Here is a 26706-nt window from a genome sequence, read left to right as displayed (position 1 = left end):
AGTATGTTTGTCACTTGGGTTTGTGGGTGGTTGAGTTAACACTGCTATTTGTTTGTTCGTAAGTAGCCTGTTAGCATGTCGTGAGTGTTTATTGTTTTTCTGTGTATACTTTACTTATATATATTAAAAAGATGAGTATCCACATTCCGCGTGCAGTTTGGTCTCTTCAACATGGCTTCAACATTTATGACAGATATGGTCATTATTTGAACTGGCTAGCTAGCTAACAGGCTTGAAAATAACCAAAACATTGTTTAGACAGTTGCTTTTAGTTGCCTGGTTTGCTAGATTGACATAAACTTCATTCATTTTTAAAAGGATGGGTTTATTGGTGTTAAAATACAGCAGTTATGCTATTTTGGACCACCAGGTGTCAGGTGCGTCGTAAAAGCTAGACCAAGGCGCAGCGGGTATCATGCTCATCTTCTTTATTTATTATAAGAGAACATTTAAACAAAATATAAACGAACGCCAAACAACAGTTCCGTAAGGATACAAGCACTACACGAAAAACAACTACCCACAAAACCCAAAGGAAAACAGGCTGCCTAAGTATGGCTTCCAGTCAGAGACAACGAAAGACACCTGCCTCTGATTGGAAACCACACTCGGCCAAACCTGGAAAACAGAACATAGAAAATGAACTAGAACCAAAATCCCCTAGACAAAAAAAACCAAAACACAAAACAAACACCCCCCTACCACGCCCTGACCATACTACCATGACAAAAGACCCCTTTTCTGGTCAGGACGTGACACCAGGCTGCTGATGTCATGCAGCCGGTCGTTTTTGTGTTTATACATTTTCATAACGACAACGATAAGTATGATGTCCGATGACAATAGAATGTTTATGTCACTGCATGTCGACAGACATGTCAATAGACAAACTGAAAACCTGCCTTAAGTTGTATGGCAGGACAGTAACTTTTGCAACCAAATAGTTTTACTGTGCATGGTCGCACACAGACTTTTATGGTCACATAAGGTGCCAACGGTGGATTCAAAATATATTAGGCCTTTTCCTCATGTCATTTATATGCTCATTTGAGTCATGTCTTTGTCCAGTGTCCAATGTGTCATGTCTCCATTCCATACCTCTAAATAGACTACGCAGTGATCTAAGGCACTGCATCTCAGTGCAAGAGGTGTCACTACAGTCCCTGGTTTGAATCCAGGCTGTATCACATCCGGCTGTGATTGGGAGTTCCATAGGGCGGCGCACAATTGGCCCAGCGTCGTCCGGGTTTGGCCGGGGTAGGTCATCATTGTAAATAATAATTTTATTTTTAATTGACTTGCCTAGTTAAATAATATATATAAAATATATATATATTATAGCCTTATTATTAGAAAAGTATTACACATAGTGAAGAATGTTATTCATATAAAACAAATGTCATTTCTCAAGAACATTCAAATTTCCATGGCAGCCTTGTTCTCCTTTGAAATGTTATTTATTTTTTCAAGTAGATAACATAGATAACAATGTAAATGTTGTACCTTTTATAATCAGTGATCAATTATGTATGACATCTCTTTCATAGATGTCAGCAATATTCTCTTCATAAGCATTGTTCACACAGTTCATCTTTCTCTCTCAACAGTGAGGAGCCTAGCCAAGAAAAAGGAGGCAGATGCTGAAGACTTGCCTAATCTCTTCTGCTGTTTTTACAGGACACACAAGAAAGAGGCTGCGTAATAAGTCACCGGGAAGATAGAAGAACGTTTTACCCTTCTTACAAAAGTAGGGAGCCTACTTGCTAAGAAGGAGGCATATAGCTGGAGTCTTGACTCATCTCTACTGCTGCTTCTCAGGACACACAGGGGATATACTGTGTCACAAAGAAGGCTGCAGATGACATGGACAAGAGGCTGAACCCTAAAACAATGGAGGATTTTAAACTAATTCAAGCTACTTTCCCACTGATCTGAAGCTCCTGTGACAGAGTGGGTCCATGCAATGTTGAGGAGACAGAGAACTGACTCTCTTCTAAACGTTTTGCTGTGGTTTCTCTTCTTCATTGCCATGACAATGAAACAGGCTTATGGACCAGCCATTAGCAGTCCAGAAATTCACCAAATTGTGCAAACATTTATTAAGGAGGAAGCTCACAAGATGGTATCAAGATGTTTTCAGTATTAAAAAAAATCATATTACCTCATGAAATATACACTGAGTGTACGAAATATTAGGAACAGCTTCCTAATCTTGAATGGGGCAATTTTTTCCCCTCAGAACAGCCTCAATTTGTCTGTGCATGGACTCTACAAGGTGTCGAAAGCGTTTCACAGGGATGCTGGCCCATGTTGACTCCAATGCTTCCCCCAGTTGTGTCAAGTTGGCTGGATGTCTTTTGGGTGGTGGACCATTCTTGATACACACGGGAAACTGGTGAGCGTGAAAAACCCGACAGCGTTGCAATTTTTAACATACTCAAACCGGTGCGGCTGGAGCCTACTACCATGATTGAAGTGTATTTAACAAGTGATATTAATAAGGGATCATAGCTTTCACCTGGATTCACAGAGTCAGTCTATGTCATGGATAGAGCAGGTGTTCCTAATGTTATGTACACTCAGTGTATGATGGAATACAATGAAGTCGCTGTACAATCAACATCCATCTGTTACAGCACACATTTTCAATACTTTGACTGTTTGTTTTTATGTTTACATTATCTGTGTTGTAGCCTGTTATTTTCTGTCATATCAGGAATCATTTGATTGCAGACTGTACACCCCAACTTTAGCTGATTATAAGGTATGTGGTTTCTTTTTATGTGTTATTTCTGCATACCTAATACAGTCGCTAGTGAAAGCCTACACACCCCTTGCACAGTCTTCACATTTTGTTGTCTTAAAATGTTATCTAAAAGGGATTCAACTGGATTTTTTTCCTACAGATTTACACAACCTACTCCACATTTTCAAAGTGTAAGAAAATTATAGAACATTTCCCAAATGAATTAATCATTTAAAAAATAAGAAAATGTATTGATTGCGTATGTCTTCACATCCCAGAGTTAATAATTGGTGGAAGCACCATTGGCAGCCATTACAGCATTGAATAATTTGGAATAAAATTCAACTAACCTTGCACAACTCTTAGGGCAACATATATCCATTGTTTTTGTCCAAATTACTCAAGATAATATAAGTAAATTTGGTTGGGAATTGTTGACGGACAGCTGTACTCAAACCTTTTCTCAGATTTTCAAGAAAATTTAAGCCAGGTCTGAGACTAAACCAATCATAAACACTCAACACCTATTGGAAAGTCATTCTGGTGTGTCTTTGGTATAAACAATCATACCCATACCACGATGCTGCCATCATAATACTTGAAAATACAGAGGATCAACAATATTGCATTCACTTAACATTACTGGCCTGTATGACAAACTGAAAAGAAGGAAGCCTGTATTAAAAAATACACTCAAAATCATCCATTCTGTTTGCAACAAGATCGTTAGGTAATACTGTCGTGGAAATTCCGTACTGAGAGAGACTTGGTCATTTCTTCAAACAATCCTCTTTATTTAATATCGATGAATTATTGCAGTAATGAAGCAGTCAATCCAACAGTCTTGACTGTCGAACTGAGTGCTTAACTTTTACAGAAATGCAGAGTTGTATATATAGTAGACCTAAAAATGCATTCATGGCTCCACCCTTCCCATGCATACTAAGGGCCATCATAAGCCACTCTGGGTTCATTTCCTGGTCATCTGCCTCTGGTGTTATTATTAACCCCACCATGTCTTAGTTTCCCAGATGCCAGGATATTTAGGAATACTGAGGCCTTTGTTCTGCTCCTCCAGGCTATCTCTATCTCGACTAAACATACACCATATCTTGTCTATGGAATGCAGGCTTAATCAGACTGGAGACATATGTCTCACATGCACCACTAATCCTAGAATGAAATGTGTCTGTTTGTTTTTTTTAATCACCGAGACATCAATCAATTGTCAGCTTCAAGCTATCTCCAGTAAAACCCATGTCCTCAACGCCGAGACTAGCTGCAGGAAGCTAGAGTGGACACCATAAAACTCAGCCTTAGCAGGCCAGTCTTTACTCTTAGTTAAATATATAATCGTTAACTATTAATATGAAACAAAATCAGGTAAGTATCTAATTTTTCTATCACACAACACAGAAAATCATTTTTTGGCCTGAGTTAAAAACGATAGTTTTGTTTCAAATCCAATACAACACAACAAAGAGTGAACCTTCTGTATTGTAAAGTATTGTGGTGGCAGCATCATGTTATTGGTATGCTTATCACCGGCAAGGACTGGGGAGTTTGTCAGGATCAAAATAAATATGAAAGAAGCAAAGCCCAGGTAAAAAGTTAAAGGACGTCATGATACTTAACCCTGGGATAGTTTAATTTTTCAGTGGGTCAATTACTCAAATTGTCGGCATCAAGTAATTGTCTCTGGCCCCCTTGGGGGAGTGATGAGCTCTACAGCAGTCTCACAACTCAATCGCTGGTTGAAAACTGTTTTCTGCCCCTCTCGAAAGATCGAATTTGTAGATAATTGGCCCTCTTTCTGGGACTCACCCAAAAACAGGACCAAGCCTGGTCTGCTGAGGAGTGACGGACTCCATCCTAGCTGGAGAGGTGCTCTCATCTTATCTATCAACATAAACAGGGCTCTAACTCCTCTAGCTCCACAATGAGAGAGGGTGCAGGCCAGACAGCAGGCTGTCAGCTTAGTGGAGTCTGCCACTAGCACAGTCAGGGTAGTCAGCTCAGCTATCCCCATTGAGACTGTGTCTGTGCCTCAATGTAGGTTGAGCAAAGCTAAACATTGCGGTGTTCGCCTTAGCAATCTCACTGGAATTAAGACCTCCATTCCTGTCATTTTTAAAATATATGTTTTTATTTTATTTATTTATTTATTTCACCAGGTAGACTAGTTGAGAACAAGTTCTCATTTACAATTGCGACCTGGCCAAGATAAAGCAAAACAGTTCGACACATACAACAACACAGAGATACACATGGAATTAACAAACCTAGAGTCAATAATACAGTAGAAAAAATGAGGAAGGATAAGGGAGGTAAGGCAATAAATAGGCCATGGTGGCGAAGTAATTACAATATAGCAATTAAACACTGGAATGGTAGATGTGCAGAAGATGAATGTGCAAGTAGAGATACTGGGGTGCAAAGGAGCAAGATAAATAAATAAATACAGTATGGGGATGAGGTAGTTGGATGGGCTATTTACAGATGGGCGTTGCTCTGTTCAGCTGGTGCTTAAAGCTAGTGAGGGAGATATGAGTCTCTAGCTTCAGTGATTTTTGCAGTTCGTTCCAGTCATTGGCAGCAGAGAACTGAAAGGAAAGGCAGCCAAAGGAAGAATTGGCTTTGGGGGTGACCAGTGAGATATACCTGCTGGAGCGCGTACTACGGGTGGGTGCTGCTATGGTGACCAGTGAGCTGAGATAAGGCGGGACTTTACCTAGCAGAGACTTGTAGATGACCTGGAGCCAATGGGTTTGGCGGCGAGTATGAAGCAAGGGCCAGCCCACGAGAGCGTACAGGTCGCAGTGGTGGGTACTATATGGGGCTTTGGTGACAAAATGGATGGCACTGTGATAGACTGCATCCAATTTGTTGAGTAGAGTGTTAGAGGCTATTTTGTAAATGACATCGCCGAAGTCGAGGATCGGTAGGATGGTCAGTTTTACAAGGGTATGTTTGGCAGCATGAGTGAAGGATGCTTTGTTGCGAATTTGGAAGCCGATTCTAGATTTAACATTGGATTGGAGATGCTTAATGTGAGTCTGGAAGGAGAGTGTACAGTCTAACCAGACACCTAGGTATTTGTAGTTGTCCACATATTCTAAGTCAGAACCGTCCAGAGTAGTGCTGCTGGGCGGGCGGGCAGGTGCGGGCAGCGATCAGTTGAATAGCATACATTTAGTTTTACTTGCATTTAAGAGCAGTTGGAGGCCACAGAAGGAGAGTTGTATGGCATTGAAGCTCGTCTGGAGGTTAGTTAACACAGTGTTCAAAGAAGGGCCAGAGGAATGCAGAATGGTGTCGTCTGCGTAGAGGTGGATCAGAGAATCACCAGCAGCAAGAGCGACATCATTGATGTATACAGAGAAGAGAGTCGGCCCGAGAATTGAACCCTGTGGCACCCCCATAGAGACTGCAAGAGGCAATCGTTTGAGAAACCAAGGCTGTTGAGTCTGCCGATAAGAATGTGGTGATTGACAGAGTCGAAAGCCTTGGCCAGGTCAATGAATACGGCTGCACAGTAATGTCTCTTATCGATGGCGGTTATGCTATTGTTTAGGACCTTGAGCGTGGCTGAGGTGCACCCATGACCAGCTCTGAAACCAGATTGCATAGCGGAGAAGGTACGGTGGGATTCGAAATGGTCGGTAATCTGTTTGTTAACTTGGCTCTCGAAGAAAGGCAGGGTAGGATAGATATAGGTCTGTAGCAGTTTGGGTCTAGAATGTCTCCCCTTTTGAAAAGGGGGATGACTGCGGCAGCTTTCCAATCTTTGGGAATCTCAGATGATAGGAAAGAGAGGTTGAACAGGCTAGTATTAGGGGTTGCAACAATTTCGGCAGATCATTTTAGAAAGAGAGGGTCCAGATTGTCTAGCCCGGCTGATTTGTAGGTGTCCAGATTTTGCAGCTCTTTCAGAACATCAGCTATCTGGATTTGGGTGAAGGAGAAATGGGGGAGGCTTGGGCGAGTTGCTGTGGTGGGTGCAGGGCTGTTGATCGGGGTAGGGGTAGCCAGGTGGAAAGCATGGCCAGCCGTAGAAAAATGCTTATTGAAATTCTCAATTATAGTGGATTTATCGGTGGTGACAGTGTTTCCTAGCCTCAGTGCAGTGGGCAGCTGGGAGAAGGTGCTCTTATTCTCCATGGACTTTACAGTGTCCCAGAACTTTTTGAGTTTGTGCTACAGGATGCAAATTTCTGCTTGAAAAGCTAGCCTTAGCTTTCCTAACTGCCTGTGTATATTGGTTCCTAACTTCCCTGAAAAGTTGCATATCACAGGGGCTAATCGATGCTAATGCAGAACGCCACAGGATGTTTTTGTGCTGGTCAAGGGCAGTCAGGTCTGAAGAGAACCAAGGGATATATCTGGTCCTGGTTCAAACATTTTTGAATGGGGCATGCTTATTTAAGATGGTGAGGAAGGCACTTTTAAAGAATAACCAGGCATCCTCTACTGACGGGATGAGGTCAATATCATTCCAGGATACCCGGGCCAGGTCGATTAGAAAGGCCTGCTCGCAGAAGTGTTTTAGGGAGCGTTTGACAGTGATGAGGGGTGGTCTTTTGACCGCAGACCCATTACGGATGCAGGCAATGAGGCAGTGATCGCTGAGATCTTGGTTGAAAACAGCAGAGGTGTATTTGGAGGGCAAGTTGGTTAGGATGATGTCTATGAGGGTGCCCGTGTTTACGGATTTGGGGTTGTACCTGGTGGGTGATAATTTGTGTGAGATTAAGGGCATCAAGCTTAGATTGTAGGATGGCCGGGGTGTTAAGCATATCCCAGTTTAGGTCACCTAGCAGCACGAGCTCCGAAGATAGATGGGGTGCAATCAATTCACATATGGTGTCCAGGGCACAGCTGGGGGCAGAGGGTGGTCTATAGCAAGCGGCAACAGTGAGAGACTAGTTTCTGGAAAGGTGGATTTTTAAAAGTAAAAGCTCGAATTGTTTGGGTACAGACCTGGATAGTAAGACAGAACTCTGCAGGCTATCTCTGCAGTAGATTGCAACACCACCCCCTTTGGCAGTTCTATCTCGTCGGAAAATGTTAATGTTAGATCCCTCACTTTCAAAGCAGTCATAGTCAATGAACTAATCACTGATCATAATCTTCATGTGATTGGCCTGACTGAAACATGGCTCAAGCCTGATTAATTTACTGTGTTAAATGAGGCCTCTCCTCCTGGTTACACTAGTGATCATATCCCGCAAAGGCAGAGGTGTTGGTAACATTTACGGCAGCAAATTTCAATAATTCAAAAAAAGACTGCGTTTTCATCTTTTGAGCTTCTATGCACCCTACTCAATCATTTTGTATAGCTACTGTTTACAGGCCTCCTGGGCCTTATACAGTGTTCCTCACTGAGTTCCCTGAATTCCTATCGGACCTTCTAGTCATGGCAGACCCACTCCAAAAGGCTTTCGGAGCCGTCATCGACTTAGTGGGTCACTGGACCTACTCATTGCCAAAGTCATACCCTGGATCTAGTTTTGTCCCGTGAAATAAATATTTTAGGTCTAAATGTTTTTCCTCATAATCCTGGACTATCAGACCACCATCTTATTACGTTTGCAATCACAGCAAATAATCTGCTCAAACCCCAACCAAGGATCATCAAAAGCCGTGCTATAAATTCTTGGACAACTCAAAGATTCCTTGATGCCATTCTAGACTCCCTCCACCTACCCAAGGACATCGGAGTACAAAAATTGGTTAACCACCTAACTGAGGATCTAAATGTAACCTTGCATAATACCCTAAATGCAGTCGCACCCCTAAAAACCAAAAACATTTGTCACAAGAAATGTTCTCCCTGGTATACAGAAAATATCCGAGCCCTGAAGCAAGCTTCCAGAAAATTGGAACGGAAATGACGCTCCACCAAACAGGAAGTCTTCCGACTAGCTTGGAAAGACAGTACCGTATAATATCGAAGAGCCCTCACTTGTGCTTAATCATCCTATTTTTCCAACCTAATTGAGGAGAATAAGAACAATCCCACATTTCTTTTTGATACTGTTGCAAAGCTAACTAAAAAGCAGCATTCCCCAAGAGAGGATGGCTTTCACTTCAGCAGTGATGAATTAATGAACTTCTTCGATGAAAAGATCATGATCATTAGAAAGCAAATTACGGACTCCTTTTTCAATCTGCATATTTCTCCAAAACTCACTAAAAGTGGCAGTCAAACTTGAAAAAGTCAAACTTGACCCGGAAAATGTAAAAAACTATTGGCCTATATCGAATCTCCAATTCCTCTCAAACATTTTAGAAAAAAACTGCATTCCTGAAGACAAATAATGTATACGAAACGCTTCAGTCTGGTTTTAGACCCCATCATAGTGGAGTGGGTGTTCTGGGCAGGGTGGCAGGACTGACGAGACGTGGGGCTGGAGACAGGGACCAGTCAGAACGGACGGAACTGTAGCGGAGAGAAAACGGCGTCATGCAAGGGAAAACGGGCACAACATGGAAACAGGCTCTATGCATGAGCCAATGGCTAAAATGCAGACTGCATGAGCCAATGGCTAAAACGCAGACTGAATGAGCAGAGGCTACGATCTGGCAGCGGCAGGGCTGAGTATTTATAGAGGTCTTGATTATGGAATAGGTTGCAGCTGGTGGGGATCTGCTCTGACTCCAGCACACCTGTCTCCGCCGAGAGAGAGAGAGAGAGAGAGAGAGAGAGAGAGAGAGAGGCGCGGCAGGTCAAGAAGACACAGGATGAGCAGTAGAGGGGCGTGGCAGGAGCAGATGTAACACAGGGTCATGTTTCGGAGGACGCATGGCTCTCGACCGTCGCCTCTCCCTAGACCGTACAGGAGTTGCAGCGATTGAATAATACTTTAACTACCAATTGGATATCACAAAATTGGGTGGGCGAAAGTACCAAAAACTTATAAAAAATTCTAACCTGAAATGTCTTTGTGTCAATAAATATTCAACCACTTTGTTAGGGCAAGCCTAAATAAGTTCAGAAATAATTTGCTTAACAAGTCACATAAATTGCATAGTTGATTTTTGGATGACTATTTCATCTCTGTACCCCACATATACAATTATCATATTGGGGCAGGCAGGTAGCCTAGTGGTTAGAGCTTTGGACTAGTAGCCGAAAGGTTGCAAGATCAAATCCCTGAGCTGACGAGGTAAAAATCTGTTGTTCTGAACAAGGCAGTTAACCCAATGTTCCTAGGCTGTCATTGAAAATAAGAATGTGTTCTTAACTGACTTGCCTAGTTAAATAAAGGTAAAATAAATAAAATCTGTAAGGTGAATTTCAAACACAGATTCAAAGACCAGGGATGTTTTCCAATGCCTCGCAAAGAAGGGCACCTATTGGTAGATGGGTAAAAAAAACTGACATTTAATATCCCTTTGAGCATGGTCATTAAAAACACTTTGGATTTCCTTCATAACTCATTTCACCATAAGGCCCATGGTGACTTTAAAACAGTCACAGATTTTAATGGCTGTGATAGAAAACTGAGGATGGATCAACAACATTGTAGTTACTCCTCAATACTAACCTAATTGACAGAGCGAAAAGAAGGAAGCCTGTACAGAATAAAAAATATTCCAAAACATGCACCCTGTTTGCACCAAGGCACTAAAGTAATAGTGCAAAAAAATGTGGCAAAGCAATTCACTTTTTGTCCCGATTACATTTTATGTTTGGGGCAAATCGAATAAAACACAGTACTGAGTACCACTCTCAATATTTTCAAGCATAGTGGTGGATGCATCATGTTATGGGTATGCTTGGAATCTTTAAAAACTCCACAGTTCTTCAGGATGAAAATTAAATGCAATTGAGCTAAACACAGGCAAAATCCTAGAGGAAAACCTGGTTCAGTCTGCTTTCCACCAGACACTGGGAGACGAATTCACTTTTCAGCAGGACAATAACCTAAAACACAAGGCCACATCTACACTGGAGTTGCTTACCAAGACAACAGTGAATGTTCCAGATTGGCTGAGTTACAGATTTGACTTAAATCTGCTTGAAAATGGCAAGACCTGAAAATTGTTGTCTAGCAATGATCAACAACCAATTTGACAGAGCTTGAAGGATTTTGAAAATAATAAATCAGAACATTTTGCACAGTCCAGGTGTGGAAAGCTCATAGAAACTTACCCAGAAAAACTCATAGCTGTAATCGTTGCCAAAGGTGATTCTAACATGTATTGACTCAGGGGGTTGAATATTTATCTAATCAAGATATATTACTGTTTTATTTTTCATATATTTCTTTACAAATGTTACAATTTGTCTTCCACTTTGACATTAGTGTATTTTGTGTAGATCATTGAAAAAATTGAGAATTAAATCAATTTTAATCCCACTTTGTAACACAACAAAATGTGGAGAAGGTCAAGGGGTGTGTCACGTTGGTATAAAGGGATCGGGAGACAGGCGCGGGGTTTTTATTTCCCTAAGTTACAGCGTGCCATGTAACGGCACGGGGACGAAGACCAAACAAACATGTATACAAAACACAGGGTTGAGCCCCAAACAAAAGAGCGAGGAGTACCTCAAATAAATACACAAGCGCAAAATGATACCACACGGGAGGAGACCTGCAATCATCTGCGCAATACACGTGGCACGAAAGCCAAAACAACACAGCACAGGTACTCGCACGACCAACGGACATTGAAACAATAATCGACAGCCCAATGAGGAAATAAAGGGCACATTTATACAAACACAATCAGTGAGGAATTGAAACCAGGTGTGCGCAATGACACAGTTCAGTGCAGCCTAGAAGGCTGGTGATGTCGACCACCGAAAATGGTGAACAGAATGAGCAGTGCTAGTCCATGACAGGGGTGCGAATACTTTCTGAAGGCACTGTATGTTGCCCCAAGAGCTGTACAAAGTTGGTATAATCTTATTCAGAATTATTCACGGCTGTAGTGGCTGCCAAAGGTGCTTCCACCAAGTATTAACTCTGGGGTGTAAAGACATATGCAATCAAGACATCTTCGTTTTTCTAAAATTATTAATTTATTTGGGAAATGTTCTGTCATTTTCTTTCTCTTTGAAAATGTGGAGTAGGTTGTGTAAATCTGTAGGAAAAAATCCAGTTGACTTTTAAGGCAGCAAAATGTGAAGCCTGTGCAAGGGGTGTGTAGGCTTTCACTAGGCACTGAATAGGATAAAATTATGGAGACATAGTAAATGACACTCACTGCGCTGAAGGTTAGACAGTTAGACACAATATTGAATTATAATTGTTGGAATTTATCATCCTGGGTTAGTTAACTGAACTGTTTTGTCCATGCACAAACCTGATTATTTATTTTCATTTATATAATGGGCTTATAACTCAAAGCATTTTACATTCCATGAAGGTAACTCTCGTCTCTCACCACCAAAGAAAGATACATATTTCGATCTGTTAAATCTTGTCTGGATTCTTTCAGATGTTTTACATCCATTGTTTGAGTTTCATATTATCCCCTCATCTCCTCAGCAGAAATGCCCCAGGTCCACACTCACATGCTTTACAACAGAAGTGAAAGTCCTGATGTTAGAATATGGGAAACGTTCCTCATCCTTACACCAGAAAAGACTAACCAAACGACTGACTGAATTGACGTCCTTGATAAAACAGGTAAGCCAATCAGTGTGAGGGAAACACAGGCCAGCTGCATTTGAGGTGCATTGGGATGTTTCTGATTCTACTTCGTCCTTTGGCTGTATAGTTTAATTCCAGCTATAGAGCATATTGTTGTCTAGGTGAAAATGATGGAGAGAGTCTGAATAGCTAATTTGTTACTGTTTGCTTATACTATTGTTATTCTCAGACAGTTCTCACACATTTGTTTAACATTTTCCATCTCTGTTTATAAGAGAAACATAAGCCTCATGTCACCATTGACTAATAGCATGATTATTTTAAGATAAAAAAAAAACATCTCAATGGAATAGTTTTGAAATTCCAGCGCTACTAAGGCTGCGTTTACACAGGTAGCCCAATTCTGATCTTTTGCCCATTATTGGGAAAATAGCTGGTCGGATTGTTCAGAAGACCAATTAGCACTGGGATTCGAACCGACAAGCCTCCGGTTGCTGGCCCCTATCTCTAATATATACTAATCAACTGAAATTCCAAACTTGGAACAAGCAAACAGTGCATTTGGAAAGTATTCAGACCCATTGACTTTTTCCATATTTTTGTTACGTTACAGCCTTATTCTAAAATGGATTAAATAAAGTTTTTTCAATCTACACACAATGCCCCATAACGACAAAGCGAAAACAGATTTTTTTTAAATGTATGCAAATGTAATAAAGGTAAAAACTGAAATACCTTATTTACATAAGTATCCAGACCCTTTGCTATGAGACTCGAAATTGAGCTCAGATGCATCCTGTTTCCATTGATCATCATTGATCATCTATCTACAACTTCATTGGAGTCCACCTGTGGTAAATTTAATTGATTTGACAGTGCATTGCAGGGCAAAAACCAAGCCATGAGGTCAAAGGAATTGTCCGTAGAGCTCAGAGACAGGATTGTGTCGAGGCACAGATCTGGGGAAGGATACCAAAACATTTCTGCAGCATTGAAGGTCCCTAAGAACACAGTGGCCTCCATCATTCTTAAATGGAAGAAGTTTGGAACCTCCAAGACTCTTCCTACAGCTGGCCGCCCGGCCAAACTGAGCAATTGGGCGAATGGCCTTGGTCAGGGAGGTGACCAAGAACCCGATGGTCACTCTGACAGAGCTCCACAGTTCCTCTGTGGAGTTGGGAGAAACTTCCAGAAGGACAACCATCTCTGCAGCACTCCACCAATCAGGCCTTTATGATAGAGTGGCCAGACGGAAGTCACTCCTCAGTAAAAGGCTTATGACAGCCTGCTTGGAGTTTGCCAAAAGACACCTAAAGGCTCACAGACCATGAAAAACAAGAAGAATCAAGGCTTTAGTCGCTGCCAAAGGTTCTTCAACAAATTACTGAATAAAGGGTCTGAATACATGTACATTTCATTATTCAGTTTAGTATTTTTTATAAATGTGCACATACATTTCTAAAAACCTGTTTTTGCTTTGTCATTACGTATTATGTTTAGATTGATGAGGAGAAACAAAACAATTTAATCCATTTTAGAATAAGGCTGTAACATAACAAAACATGGAAAAAGTCAAGGGGTCTGAATACTTTCCAAATGCACTGTGTATCCTGTCCCGTTTGATCTACAGTCATGGCATTTTAATTTTGTACATATATGCAGCCCCTCATGAGCATCAAGTTTCCTATGAGGACCTATGCCTATGAAATTTTCCCCAAATTATACTTTTTGTCCCACATCAAACTTTGAACAAGCATATCTCCTGCCCATTTGATCTGCAGCCCATGTAATTTTGTATATACAGTACCAGTCAAAAGTGTGGACACACCTAATCATTCCAGGGATTTTATTTATTTGTACTATTTTTTACATTGTAGAATAATAGTGGAGACATTTGAGATGGTGAAGCAAAAGCAGCCAACAAGAACTCAGCATATGTGGGAACTCATACAAGACTGTTGGAAAAGCATTCCAGGTTAAGCTGGTTGAGAGAATGCCAAGAGTGTGCAAAGCTGTCATCAAGGCAATGGGTGGCTACTTTGAAAAATCTAGAATATATTTTAATATTTAATATATTTGTTTAATACTTTTTTGGTTACTACATGATTCCATATGTGTTATTTCATAGTTTTGATGTCTTCACTATTATTCTACAATGTATAAAGTTTAACAAATAAAGAAAAACTCTTGAATGAGTAGGTGTGTCCAAACTTTTGACTGGTACTGACTGTACTTGTACCCATTTGTAAGGTCTGTCGTCAGGAATGGACCAAGGCGCAGCGGGAATGTGGATACTCATATTTTTAAGAAACTCAAGTAAAGCATCCACAGGAAAAAAACTATAAACACGACAGCAACAGTTTTGCAGGCTAACAAACGCAGTGCAAAAACAACTACCCACAACCCCAAAGAAAAACACACACCTGTTTATAGGACTCCCAATCAAAGGCAACTCAACACACCTGCCTTCAATTGGGAGTCCAACAACCCACTCACATGTAACACAAAAATCTCTGCCACGTCCTGACCAAAACTAATACAATTGCTCACTCTGCTGGTCAAGACGTGACAGTACCCCCCCCCCCCCTAAAGGTGCAGACCCCGGAATGCACCTTAAAAAAGAAAACACAAAAAATCCCCAATACCCCAACAAAACCAATAAACAATACCCCCTAAACAATAAGGGAGAGAAGGGAGGGTGGCTGCCGTCAACGACGGCACTGTGCTACACCCTCCCTCCCCAACCCACCTATCCTGGAGGTGGCTCAGGTGCGGGACGTGAACCTCGCTCCACCTTCGGCGTCGCCCACTTCGGTGGCGCCGATAGCTGCGCCGGATAGACGGGCCACTCGGGCTGACCCTGGCAGACGGGCCACTCGGGCTGGGCCGGAGGACAGGCGGGCCACTCGGGCTGGGCCGGAGGACAGGCGGGCCACTCGGGCTGGACCGGAGGACAGGCGAGGCACCCTGGCAGATCTGGGCAGATGGGCCACTCTGGCAGATCCGGGCAGGCGGGAGAATCTGGCAGCTCCGGGCAGTCGGGCCACTCTGGCAGCTCCGGGCAGTCGGGCCACTCTGGCAGCTCCGGGCAGTCGGGCCACTCTGGCAGCTCCGGGCAGTCGGGCCACTATGGCAGCTCCGGGCAGTCGGGCCACTCTGGCTGATCCGGGCAGACGGGCCACTCTGGCATCTCCGGGCAGACGGGCCACTCTGGCCGCTCCTGACTAGCGGGCGGCTCTGGCAGCTCCTGACTGGCGGGCAGCTCTGGCAGCTCCTGACTGGCGGGCAGCTCTGGCGACTCCTGACTGGCGGGCAGCTCTGGCGACTCCTGACTGGCGGGCAGCTCTGGCGACTCTTGACTGGCGGGCAGCTCTGGCGACTCTTGACTGGCGGGCAGCTCTGGCGACACTTGACTGGCGGGCAGCTCTGGCAGCTCCTGACTGGCGAGGCTGGGCTGACGCACTAGACGCCTGATGCGTGGGGCTGGTACTGGACGTGCCAGCCTGGAGACATGCACCTCCATGCTAGTGCGTATAGCGGGAAACACCGGACCGTAGAGGCGCACTGGCGGTCTTGAGCGCAGGGTTGGCATCACCCCTTCAGGCTCGATGCTCACTTCGCCCTGGCACATGCGGGGCGCTGGTACAGGGCGGACTAGGCTGTGCGTGCGTATAGACGAGATAGTGCGCACCTCAGCAAAACATGGCGCCTCCACCTCATATGCTCCTCCATGTAATCACGGGTAGCTGGCTTACGGCTCTCCCTTGGCCTAGCCAAACTACCAGTGTGCCCCCCCCAAAACAATGATTGGGGGTGCCTCTCGGGCTTCCTACCCAGCCGTGTTCCCTCATACCGCTGCCGTTGGTTCTTCTGTCCTCCTGCTTCCGCTCTTCTGAGTGCCTCCACCTGTTCCCATGGGAGGCGATCCCTTCCAGCCAGGATCTCCGCCCATGTGTAGGATCCCTTGCCATTCAGGATATCCTCCCATGTCCATGAGTCCATAACGCTGTACTCCTGTGGCTCCTTCCTCCTCCGCTGCTTGGTCCTTTTGTGGTGGGTAGTTCTGTAAGGTCTGTCGTCAGGAATGGACCAAGGCGCAGCGGGAATGTGGATACTCATATTTTTAACAAACTCAAGTAAAGCATCCACAGGAAAAAAACTATAAACACGACAGCAACAGTTTTGCAAGCTAACAAACGCAGTGCAAAACAACTACCCACAACCCCAAAGAAAAACACACACCTGTTTATAGGACTCCCAATCAAAGGCAACTCAACACACCTGCCTTCAATTGGGAGTCCAACAACCCACTCACATGTAACACAAAAATCTCTGCCACGTCCTGACCAAAACTAATACAATTGTTCCCTCTGCTGGTCAGGACGTGACACCATTAAACTCTGCCCGTTATATTTTCCGCAAATTATACTTTTTTTTCAATACAATTCATTTTTGTAATTAAATGCTGCTGCTCTTCCTTCCTATATGATTTGATGACACTACATAACTGCCTGGTCTTTTGTCACCAAACTTTGCGCAATGATTGACCACATGGTGGCTTAAATGTGGCTATGGTGTTCTTGGCCCCCTGGAATTGCTGCTTGTAGCTATATTTTATTCATAACTGATATTCAGATTTAGACCAAAAAAGTTAAGCATAACACCACTTCGCAAAAGCTTTGATGACATATCTGCCTGTTCAATAAACTAATTTCTAATCGCACTTCTTTTCATTGTTGACTCAAGTATGAAGTTGGCAACCTTGGTTAATGGTTAAAAAGACTGACAAAAAAATTCATGGCTGGCATTAAATGTAACAGTATAGCTTCCGTCCCTCTCCTCGCCCCAACCTGGGCTTGAACCAGGGACCCTCTGCACACATCAACAACTGACACCCACGAAGTATCGTTACCCATCGCGCCACAAAAGCTGCAGCCCTTGCAGTGCAAGGGGAACAACTACTTAAGGTCTCAGAGCGAGTGATGTCACCGATTGAAACGCTATTAGCGCGCACTACCGCTAACTAGCTAGCCATTTCACATTGGTTACATAAGCAAATGAACATAAATGTGCCTGCATTAGATATTCTCAACATAGTATTTTTTTTGGCGAGTACTTGATAATCATTTAAGGTGAGTATTCAAACAGTGAAATAATTTAAACTGCCCTAGTAACGCCTTACATGCCTACTGTGGAGGTTATTTGCATAAGTGTAAATGATAGACACTGGTGGATCGATGTGAATATTTAACTGTCAATTCATTGACATCGACCATTATGTTACTATCAGTATAGTCTGATCTCACTGGCTCTCTCTCTTTCTGTGTATTCTAACTAGTACTTAAAATATTAGCATTATTGCATTATTATAATATTAAAATAATGATTTCTCTGTCTTTCTCTCACTTGCTGTATCATAGAGCCTCTCTTTTTTGACTATGTATACCTATGTTGTGAGTGTTTTCCTCTTTGTATTGCAGAAGGATGGTGCCAACTGTCCAAAGTGTGAGGTCCACAGAGAACAGGCAGCAAATGATTTCTTAACAACATTACAAGGAATTCTGGAGTGGATGAACAATCAGGGGTCTCAGCAGCCAGCCAGCCACTGAGATGTACACACCCATAGCTAGGGACATCCAAGGACTCACATAAGAGCAGAAAGCTACCTGAACAATTGCTAGATGTAGCAAAATACTATATACACTACCGTTCAAAAGTTTGGGGTCACTTAGAAATGTCCTTGTTTTTGAAAGAAAAGCACATTATTTGTCCATTAAAATAACATCAAATTGATCAGAAATACAGTGTAGACATTGTTAATGTTGTAAATGACTATTGTAGCTGGAAACGGCAGATTCTTTATGGAATATCTACATAGTCGTACAGAGGCCCATTATCAGCAATCATCACTCCTGTGTTCCAACCCGCAAAACACCAGTCTCAACATCAACAGTGAAGAGGGATGTTCGTCTTCTAGGCAGAGTTCCTCTGTCCAGTGTCTGTGTTCTTTTGCCCATCTTAATCTTTTCTTTCTATTGTCCAGTCTGAGATATGGCTTTTTCTTTGCAACTCTGCCTAGAAGGCCAGCATCCCGGAGTCACCTCTTCACTGTTGATGTTGAGACTGGTGTTTTGTGGGTACTATTTAATGAAGCTGCCAGTTGAGGACTTGTGAGGTGTCTGTTTCTCAAACTAGACACTCTAATGAACTTGTCCTCTTGCTCAGTTGTGCACCGGGGCCTCCCAGTCCTCTTTCGACTTTGGTTAGAGCCGGAGGAAATGGCAGCAGTTTTACGGGCGCCCAACCAATTGTGCTATTATGTGGGGGTTTTCCGTGTTATTCGTAACTTATTTTGTACATAATGTTTCTGCCACCATATCTTACGGCAAAAAAGAGCTTCTGGATATCAGGACAGTGATCACTTACCTCGGATTACGCTACGATTTTTTCTTCAACAAGCCGGACGCACAGGACATACTCCGAATACCTGACAAGGCCAACATCCCCATTATTGGCAAGAGGAAGAGACGCAGGTACAGAGGACACAGGGCGGGGTGCCTTGTAAGGATCTGCAGAAGGTGAGTGGGAAAGCTGCCGTTACCGTCAATATTATTTGCCAACGTGCAATCATTGGACAATAAATTAGACGAGGTACAATCACGAATATCCTACCAACGGGACATCAAAAACTGTAACATCTTATGTTTCACGGAATTGTGGCTGAATGATGACATGGATATTCAGCGAGCGGGATATACGCTGCATTGGCTAGATAGAACAGCTCCGATAAGACGGGGGGGGGGGGGGGGGGGGGGGCTGTCTGTGCATATTTGTAAACAACAGCTGGTGTATGAAATCTAAGGAAGTCTCTAGATTTTGCTCGCCTGAAGTAGAGTATCTTATGATAAACTGCAGACCACACTATTTGCCAAGAGAGTTTTCATCTTTACTTTTCGTGGCTGTTTATTTACCACCACAGACGGATGCTGGCACAAAGACCACACTCAGTCAGCTGTATAAGGAAATAAGCAAACAGGAAACTGCTCATCCAGAGGACGCACTCCTAGTGGCCGGAAACTTTACTGCAGGGAAACTTAAATCAGTTCTACCTAATTTCTGTCAGCATGTTAAATGTGCAACCAGAGGGAAAGAAATTCTAGTTCACCTGTACTCCACACACAGAGTCGCGTACAAAGCTCTCCCTCGCCCTATATTTGGTAAATCTGACCACAATTCTATCCTCCTGATACCTGCTTACAAGCAAAAATTAAAGCAGGAAGCACCAGTGACTCAGTCTATAAAAAAGTGGTCAGATGAAGCAGATGCTAAACTACAGGACTGTTTTGCTATCACAGACTGGAACATGTTCCTGGGATTCTTCCGATGGCATTGAGAAGTACACCACATTAGTCACTGGCTTTATCAATAAGTGCATCGAGGACGTCGTCCCCACAGTGACTGTACGTACATACCCCAACCAGAAGCCATGGATTACAGGCAACATTCGCACTGAGATAAAGGGTAGAGCTGCCGCTTTCAAGGTGCGGGACTCTAACCAGGAAGCTTATAAGAAATCTTGCTATGCCCTCCGACAAACCATCAAACAGGCAAAGTGTCAATACAGGGTTAAGACTGAATCATACTACACTGGATCCGACGCTCGTCTTATGTGGCAGGACTTGCAAACTATTACAGACTACAAAAGGAAGCACAGCCGCGAGCTGCCCAGTGACACGAGCCTACCAGACGAGTTAAATCCCTTCTATGCTTGCATGATGAGAGCATCAGCTGTTCCGGACGACTGTGTGATCACGCTCTCCGTAGTTGACGTGAGTAAGACCTTTAAACAGGTCAACATTCACAAGGCCGCGGGGCCAGACGGATTACCAGAACGTGTGCTCTGGGCATGTGCTGACCAACTGGCAGGTGTCTTCACTGACATTTTCAACATGTCCCTGATTGAGTCTGTAATACCAACATGTTTCAAGCAGACCACCATAGTCCCTGTGCCCAAGTTAAGGCAACCTGCCTAAATGACTACAGACCCGTAGCACTCACGTACGTAGCCATGAAGTGCTTTGAAAGGCTGGTAATGGCTCACATCAACACCATTATCCCAGAAACCCTAGACCCACCCCAATTTGCATATTGCCCAAACAGATCCACAGATGATGCCATCTCTATTGCCCTCCACACTGCCCTTTCCCACCTGGACAAAAGGAACACCCACGTGAGAATGCTATTCATTGACTACAGCTCAGCGTTCAACACCATAGTACCCTCAAAGCTCATCACTGAGCTAAAGATCCTGGGACTAAACACCTCCCTCTGCAACTGGATCCTGGACTTCCTTACAGGCTGCCCCCAGGTGGTGAGGGTAGGTAGCAACACATCTGCCACGCTGATCTTCAAAACAGGAGCCCCTCAGGGGTGCGTGCTCAGTCTCCTACTGTACTCCCTGTTCACCCGCGACTGCGTGGCCAGGCACAACTCCAACACCATCATGAAGTTTGCAGACGACACAACAGTGGTAGGCCTGATCACTGACAACAACGAGACAGCCTATAGGGAGGAGGTCAGAGACCTGGCCTGGGTGGTGCCAGAATAACAACCTATCCCTCAATGTCACCAAGACTAAGGAGATGATTTTGGACTACAGAAAAAGGAGGACTGAGCACATCCCCATTCTCATCGACTGGGCTGTAGTGGAGCAGGTTGAGAGTTTCAAGTTCCTTGGTGTCCACATCACCAACAAACTAGAATGGTCCAAACACATCAAGACAGTTGTGAAGAGGGCACGACAAAGTCTATTCCCCCTCGGGAAACTAAAAAGATTTGTCATGGGTCCTCAGATCCTCAAAATGTTCTACAGCTGCAACATTGAGAGCATCCTGACTGGTTGCATCACTGGCTGGTACGGCAACTGCTCGGCCTCCGACCGCAAGGCACTACAGTGGGTAGTGCGTATGGCCCAGTACATCACTGGGGCTAAGCTGCCTGCCATCCAGGACCTCGACACCAGGCGGTGTCAGAGGAAGGCCCTAACAATTGTCGAAGACCTCAGCCACCCCAGTCATAGACTGGTCTCTCTTCTACCGCATGGCAAGCGGTACCGGAGAACCAAGTCTAGGACCAAAAGGCTTCTCAACAGTTTTTATCCCCAAGCCATAAGACTCCTGAACAGGTAATCAAATGGCTACTCGGACCATTTGCTTTGTGTGCCCACCCCAACCCCTCTTTTATGCTACTGCTACTCTCTGTTTATCATATATGCATACTCACTTTAACCATACCTACATGTACATACTACCTCAATCAGCCCGACTAACCAGTGCCTGTATATAGCCTCGCTACTGTATATAGCCTCACTACTGTTATTTTTCACTGTCTTTTTACTGTTGTTTTTATTTCTTTATTTATCTATTGCTCACCTAATACCTTTTTTTTACATAAAAATTGCACTGTTGGTTAGACCCGGTAAGTAAGCATTTCACTGTAAGGTCTACACCTGTTGTATTCGGCGCACGTGACAAATAAACTTTGATTTGATTTGAGTTTGCGCTGTTCTGTAATGGGAGTAGTACACAGCATTGTATGAGATCTTCAGTTTCTTGGCAATTTCTCGCATGCAATAGCCTTCATTTCTCAGAAGAAGAATAGACTGACGAGTTTCAGAAGAAAGTTCTTTGTTTCTAGCCATTTTGAACCTGTAATCGAAGCCACAAATGCTTTTTCTCCAGATACTCAACTAGTCTAAAGAAGGCCAGTTTTATTGCTTCTTTAATCAGATACAACAGTTTTCAGCTGTGCTAACATAGTTGCAAAAGGGTTTTCGAATGATCAATTAGCCTTTTAAAATGATAAACTTGGATTAGCTAACACAACGTGCCATTGGAACACAGGAGTGATGTCACAAGCGTCGTAAGGGACAGACCAAGGCACAGCGGTTAACACTCAAAACAAAATGAACAGACGACGAAACAGTTCCATAAGGCACACAGGCTATACAGAAAATAACCACCCACAAAAACACAGGAAAAACAGGCTGCCTAAGTATGGCTTCCAATCAGAGACAACGAAAGACATCTGCCTCTGATTGGAAGCCATACCTGGCCACACATAGAAAAAGAAACATAGAAATAGAAAACTAGAACCAAAATCCCCTAGAACCAAAAAAAAACAAAACGCACAAAACAAACACCCCCTGCCACGCCCTGACCATACTACAATTACAAATGACCCCTTTACTGGTCAGGACGTGACAAGTGATGGTTGCTGATAATGGGCCTCTGTACGCCTATGTAGATATTCCATAAAAAAATCTGCCGTTTCCAGCTACAATGGTCATTTACAACATTATCAATGTCTACACTGTATTTCTGATCAATTTGAGGTTATTTTAATGGACGAAAAATGTGTTTTTCCTTAAAAAACAAGGACATTTCTAAGTGACCCCAAACTTTTGAACGGTAGTGTATGTATTGTAATGTACCAGACCACCGCTATCTTTCTTTCGGGGTAGCTGATGATCTGCCAGGGACAGAAGGTGCAGGACATCCTTGGAATTGGCAGAGGATGGCATCATCTCCTTCACTTAATAGTCTGTCTGATACATTTTGTACATTGATGCACAAGGTACACACCAGTGTTTAAATACAGTGTATCATATGTTGTCTATATTGCTCGAGAGTAAGGTCTTTATTTGTATATTTTTTATTTGATTTTGAATTTTAGAACCCTTTTAGATATAGAAAAAACCCCAGCATTGAATAACACGTTCATAAATGGCAAAAGAAATACAGGTTTTGAAGTGTTAGTCTTATATCTAGGAGACATAAGGACGCTCGGGAAAATGTGTAGTTATTTTTTTACACATATTGTAATGGCCGTCGTAGGAGGTGGACCAAGGCGCAGCGGGTTGAGTGCTCATTATAACTTTATTTAGAACACTTACTAAACAAAACAAGAAAACAAACGGCCAACAAACAGTAATGCAGGCTACACACAGCTATGCACAAACAACCTCCCACAATTCCCATAACAAACACACCCCTAATTATAGGACCTTCAATCAGAGGCAACGAGAAACAGCTGCCTCCAATTGAAGGCCCCAATCACAATTAACTAAACATAGAACTAAACACCCTAGATCAGACATAGAAATACACAACATAGAACCTAACCAAAAACCCCAGACTAATCTAATCAAACACCCCTCTACATAAACACATACTCTAACACACCCCGAACCACATAAAACAAATACCCCCCTGCCACGTCCTGACCAAACTACAATAACAAATAACCCCTTACTGGTCAGAAAGTGACACATATTTAACGCCTTGCTCTTGATGACAAAGACCTATCTCCATACTTCCATTCATTTGTATGGGTTACCTTCAGACGAGTCCCGTGAGACTTGTGAGGGAGGTAGAGCAAAACAGAGAGCACCATCGTGTTTGTGAGAGTCTCCCCTTTTCATAGAGTGGTCATAGTTGGTAGGCAAAACTGTTCAGACGCTACAGACGTTTTCCTGAGAAGACCGATTTTCGGGATGTCTCATGGTCTGACAAACACTTGTAGCCACCTTCCACCACTGATGCGGAAGGCTGACATAGGCGGATACGGTGCTGCTGCATAAATTATGTAATATGCCTGGGAGATATGTATACTGTAGCTAAGAAAGTAATACTAAGTGTATGTTGTGTAGTAAGCTGTTAGTAGCCCATATGCCTCACCCTAATAATTTGGCTCCTTTCTCCCTCATAACTTAGCCTACTGTTCAGACTTGGTGGTGCACATGTAGCCTATAGCTCGTTTTAGAGAAATGTAATCATAGAATATTGTAAGAGCTTTTATTGTCTGCTTATATACACCCTTTATTTATCCTATGGTTCTGACTTGGTGTACAGGGAAAATACTGGCCCATGTTCTGAATTCTGTTGCTGTACTTTTCAAAACTGCTGAACAAATGGTTATATTGACTACGTCCGTCCTAGCTCGCTCATTAATGTCTTAGTCAAAATGACGGATTGCCTCTTATCTACTCGTCGTTCCTGAATGCCATATTTTGTACATCTTAATTGTGAGTAGAAACCACATAAGTCAGCCATATCAGCTATGTTTTTAAAAGGCAGTAAATGAAGCAGAATGAACTGTTTCGTTGCCAGACAAGGCTCTGCTGACAGCCAGGTGTAGCAGTGTTAAGGATTCACTCCATGGTGCTGAAAAGAAAGATCTGCTGTTGGGACAGCTTTATGTAGGTCCAAACAGTTTGTGGTCACCGTTTGTCACCATTATAGTGCAATTGATGTATTGTTTAGCATTGTGTTGTGTTCTGTAGTGGCTTTGCTGGCATGCATCAACCCCCCAAAACTGGGAGTTTACCCCACCAATATTTACATGCAAAAATTGCCACTGATGATATGTATTGCGATTCTCACGATTCTATATGTATTGCGATTCAATACTGAGACTGTATTGCAATTTGATGTTCCAAACATATTGCTAACTATATGTCTGCTGTATTATGTGAAATATGTCAAAAGAACCCGGAAAAGCCTTTATGCACAATATTGCGATAATGACCATCATATTGAAGTAAACTTGGAGTCGCATATGATATGTTGTGTGGTCCTTTCAGTATGACTTGTGAAAGCATGCAGTTTATTAGGATACAGATGAAATAGGCCCTATGTTATGTTGAACTTCACAGAGTCTTATTCTGGTGACATGATGATCGATGCTTGACTGCCATTTGACAAATAAAAACGATCTCGCTCACTAACCACGTTTCCATCCAGTTTTTATGCTTGAGTTAAGTCATACTGTATGAAAATAAAATCTTGACACCTGTGATGGAAACAGGGATTTAAGGAACTATTTTATAAATGCCTTTGTTCGTTTGACATGGAGGGATCTTTTTGTTTATTAGGCTATAATAAGTTATAAATTATGATGAACTTCCCAGGGTGGTGAATGTCGAGGGTCTTATTCTGGTGACATGGTCGATGCTTTACTGCCGTTTAATAATCTCATCATGTTGACAATTATTTATTTTTTCGCTCTTATCCATAATAATCACATCATGTAGATTCATACAGCCTACCAGCAGAGCCTAACCACACTGTATCTGCGAGTTGTTGCTATGGTGCATGTCCCAAGACCAGAGTAGGCACATTTGCTATTTAATGCAACTGTTTTTAAACAACACTGTTTGATATTTAATGAGACTGCACCACTTTAAGAATTATTTCAAACCATCGCGAGAATGTGGTTCGTTGCCTTCCAAATTTCGAAGGAAGTGACAAAAAAATATCTAGTATATTTTTGTTTTAGTTAAGTCCAAACCTGGGGCCTGTTGCACAAAACTAGGATAAGGGATTAAGCCAGGATATCTTGGTGATCCTGGCTCAATTGATCCGTAATCCGGTTGCACTAAAGATGGATAGGGGGCAGGAGGATATGTTATGGTATAAATTACCATGGAGATTTATTCTGTGGAGCTAGCCTGCTCCAGACCAGGCTAAATTCCAGGATCTATTTAATCTCATCCCTAATGTCAGTCAGCAGTCACCACAAATGGAAACCAATAGTTATTTCACTGCTCACTATACATTGTTATCACATAACTAGACCCACTGTCATTATTTAAACGTTTGTGATCATTAATTTCAATGATTTTGGATAAAAAATAATTTTTAGATTATGTTGCTATCATTAGATAATTTACAGTTTCCCATAGACTATAAGGCTATATATAAAATGATAGAATATTAGGGCCACAGAGGGGAAAAAAACACAAGTAATAATATTGTAACCGGTTGTTTTAAAGGAGGACAGTTGTTAAAATGACAGATGTGGGGCATTTCGTGAAATTGTACTTCAGTATGGTTTCATAAACAAAGACATGCTGATGTGCCAGAATATTAAGTATCACATTGTCATAAGTATCAAAACTGTAAAAACAATATGTAGCTTTTCTGCAGAAAGAACCAGCCTCATAAATTTATGACTTTATCCTTTTTCTTCAGTGTGGCCCTAGTACTCTGTCATATAAACAAATACACATTCCATATGAATATAAAAACACAATGTGTAACATTATGTTCCTTTATTGAATAAGGACAAAACAAAGCAGGTAAACCATCAGCTCCTTTCGAAACTGAAGTCACAGTGACTACAAGATGGAAAGCACAGAATCCAAGCATATTATACAAAATGATACATACACATTCAAAGGTCTGTATATAACACACCCTGCATGTCTGCACACTAAAATAAATGCAGGACAAATCCATACACATCAACTGAACAGACAAATGAATGGATGCAGTAGCCTCCCTGCAGCCTTGT

The 26706-nt window shown here is 42.7% G+C and overlaps 2 protein-coding genes across 3 annotated transcripts in view; both read left to right on the top strand.

Moving 5' to 3' along the window:
• Window positions 1–1495: 1495 nt before the first annotated feature.
• il15l (interleukin 15, like) lies at window positions 1496–19154 on the top strand. Of its 2 annotated transcripts, none has more exons than XM_045724405.2 (4): window positions 1496–2122; window positions 2717–2764; window positions 12250–12387; window positions 17832–19154. In XM_045724405.2, exons 1-4 carry the CDS (start codon window positions 1964–1966, stop codon window positions 17958–17960), a joined length of 474 nt encoding a protein of 157 aa, XP_045580361.1. In that variant the 5' UTR covers window positions 1496–1963; the 3' UTR covers window positions 17961–19154. The 2 variants fall into 2 exon arrangements, with proteins under 2 accessions (XP_045580361.1, XP_045580359.1); XM_045724403.2 differs by having other exon boundaries at window positions 12247–12387.
• A 6447-nt stretch (window positions 19155–25601) lies between these two features.
• Window positions 25602–26706, top strand: part of LOC106612680 (transcription elongation factor SPT5) — a 28454-nt gene continuing 27349 nt past the window's right edge. Inside the window, exon 1 of the mRNA XM_082956186.1 lies at window positions 25602–25702. The gene's annotated coding sequence lies outside the window, so the exon portion shown is untranslated. The remainder of the gene's footprint in view (window positions 25703–26706) is intronic.

The sequence above is a fragment of the Salmo salar genome, chromosome 09 (assembly GCF_965601325.2).
Source record: "Salmo salar chromosome 09, fSalSal1, whole genome shotgun sequence".
Taxonomy (NCBI): Eukaryota; Metazoa; Chordata; class Actinopteri; order Salmoniformes; family Salmonidae; genus Salmo; species Salmo salar.
The sequence above is the reverse complement of the archived record's forward strand: the minus strand, read 5'-3'. Positions and strand labels throughout refer to the sequence as shown.